At 38.6% G+C, this 2,268-nt stretch overlaps 1 protein-coding gene across 1 annotated transcript; it reads left to right on the top strand.

Annotated features, from left to right (window-relative positions):
* The first annotated feature begins 546 nt into the window (after positions 1–546).
* On the top strand, positions 547–1,716 carry LOC138357859 (ctenidin-1-like). The gene is made up of 2 exons (XM_069315020.1): positions 547–579; positions 1,292–1,716. The coding sequence occupies exons 1-2, from the start codon at positions 568–570 to the stop codon at positions 1,628–1,630; spliced, it is 351 nt and encodes a 116-aa protein (XP_069171121.1). The 5' UTR covers positions 547–567; the 3' UTR covers positions 1,631–1,716.
* Positions 1,717–2,268: the final 552 nt, after the last annotated feature.

Raw genomic sequence — 2,268 nt, 5'->3', positions numbered from 1 at the left:
TGACAATTAGATTAATGTTTGGGATGGCGACATACTCCATCTTGTCGGTATAGTAAATGGGGTGAATATGAAAACTGTACAATCCCTGAATTAGTTTCAATTGTTTCATTGGGTGATTGACACTCTTGTGGTTGATGGGACGAGTGTAATCGATCAAGCACGCCTGCGATTGATGACACACCTATTATTGACTGACACAACAACGATTCATCACAAACTTTTGATTGACCAATACAATTATGAGTTAACATCACACATGTGATTGATCAATAAGCTTATGACTGATTACCTGATCCGTGACTTTCATATATACTAGTTGGTTACACGTTTTAATATATAACATAACTTTATTCTTCCGTACTTTTTTATTTGAATTGGTAAACAGATTAATATCGATGCAATATTTGTCCTATGTTTTATTATAACATAAACACCAGGAAACTTACGCAAGAAGAGAGCAACAAGTCATTCATGTCCTTGAGAAGTCGTCTAATCTCTGTCTCGCGAGAGGTATATAAGGCCGCGCTGCCTCCAACTCCACACAGTACTCCAAGACACACCATAGATATGAAGACCCTGGTGAGTTACATTTGACTCAACATTTAAACTACAACTCGTACTTTATTTAACTGATAGTACGCAAGTTGAGAGTATATTCTTTGTTTCTTAGCTAATTCATAGAAGGAAACATTATTTATAAAAGTTGTATATTTTATAAATAATTTCGAACACTTTCTCTTTAGAGTATTTTCATACATTATGTACTAAAAATTATTCCGCATGTTCAATTTTTTTTAAACTTTCTAAATATTTGCCTATACAAGTGAATTAACAATCTGTTTTAGCTCCCTGCTGCTTGAGATAAGTGTTCAAATGGAATAGAGTTCAAAACCTCAAGTTCTGAAAAATTACCTTGTTTCCTGTTTGCAGATTAAGTTGAATGATATCTTAGATTTCAAGAATTATATCCTCAACATTGCTTAAAATGTTGTTTTCCTAATTCAAACATTTCACAGTACTATACCACAAATTTGTTGTCAATGCGTGAACCCACACATCTTGATATTTCAACCCATCCTCCTGTTTAGAAAGAAGTTTTTGCAACTAGGTGCACCATAGTACAAAGATTGACGTAATCTGCTATTTGATAAGAATTTTATACTATTCACTTTATAAAGTCTAAACCAAAATCTAAAAAAAACATAAGTAAATATTCCTATGTATGATAAATCTTCTGTTATATTATCATATGAAAACTCCAGAGAATTTCATCCTTGTGTTCATTCACCAGATCGTTGTAGCATTCCTGGCTGCCATGTGCTTGGTGGCCACAAACGCTGAGCCTTCCCCAGATGCCGAACCCGGTCACTTCAGGGGAGGTTTCGGAGGATTTCGAGGAGGCATCGGTGGGGGCTCCCATGGAAGTGGCTTCGGGGGAGGATATGGAGGATATCGTGGAAGGAGGAGTGCCGAAGCCAACCCTGAGCCCGTTGCAGACCCTGAAGCCGATCCCGGTTACCTAGGTAGTAGAGGCTTCGGCGGTGGTAGAGGTTTCGGCGGTGGCAGAGGTTTCAGTGGTGGCTTCGGAGGAGGACGTGGGGGATTTGGAGGAAATAGATATTACGGCTAATTTCCGGCTATCTAATCTGCCATGATTCTTATGACTGCAGTTAATATCTAAATTGAAAAATACTAAATATATATATCAGTATATAAGATGAACTTCCTTATCCCTTAATCATATTAATATGGCTTGAAGAAATTTCCCGTACCTAACATTTTTATTACAGTAATATTGTGGTCTATTTAAACCATCATTTTTAGTACACACACAAGAGAGATTCCAAAGTTGATATGACAGTGCTCCGTGACCAACATTAGTGAATTAAGTGTTGAGGCGGGAAAAAATAGCTGAAACTCAACACTCACAAGCACAGATTGGTGAGTCCGCAGACACAGGACAGAGCTGACATCGCTCATTCATTGTACTAAGAGCGAAGGTTCAATTCCCTGGCGAGGCAAAAGCAAATTGAAAACGTTTCTTTCACTGGAAATCACTGTTTACTTATAAGTGAAGAGGTACCTGGGAATTAAACAGCTGCTGCGGGCTGCATCCTGGAGATGTACTCACCTATATGTGCTTCCGGGGGTTGAGCTCTGGCTCTTTGGTCCCGCCTCTCAACTATCAATCAACTGGTGTACAGGTTCCTGAGCCTATTGGGCTCTATCATATCTACACATGAAACTGTGTATGGAGTCAGCCTCCAC

The sequence above is a fragment of the Procambarus clarkii genome, chromosome 80, assembly GCF_040958095.1.
Source record: "Procambarus clarkii isolate CNS0578487 chromosome 80, FALCON_Pclarkii_2.0, whole genome shotgun sequence".
Lineage (NCBI taxonomy): Eukaryota > Metazoa > Arthropoda > Malacostraca > Decapoda > Cambaridae > Procambarus > Procambarus clarkii.
This window is presented reverse-complemented; position numbering and strand designations above follow the sequence as displayed.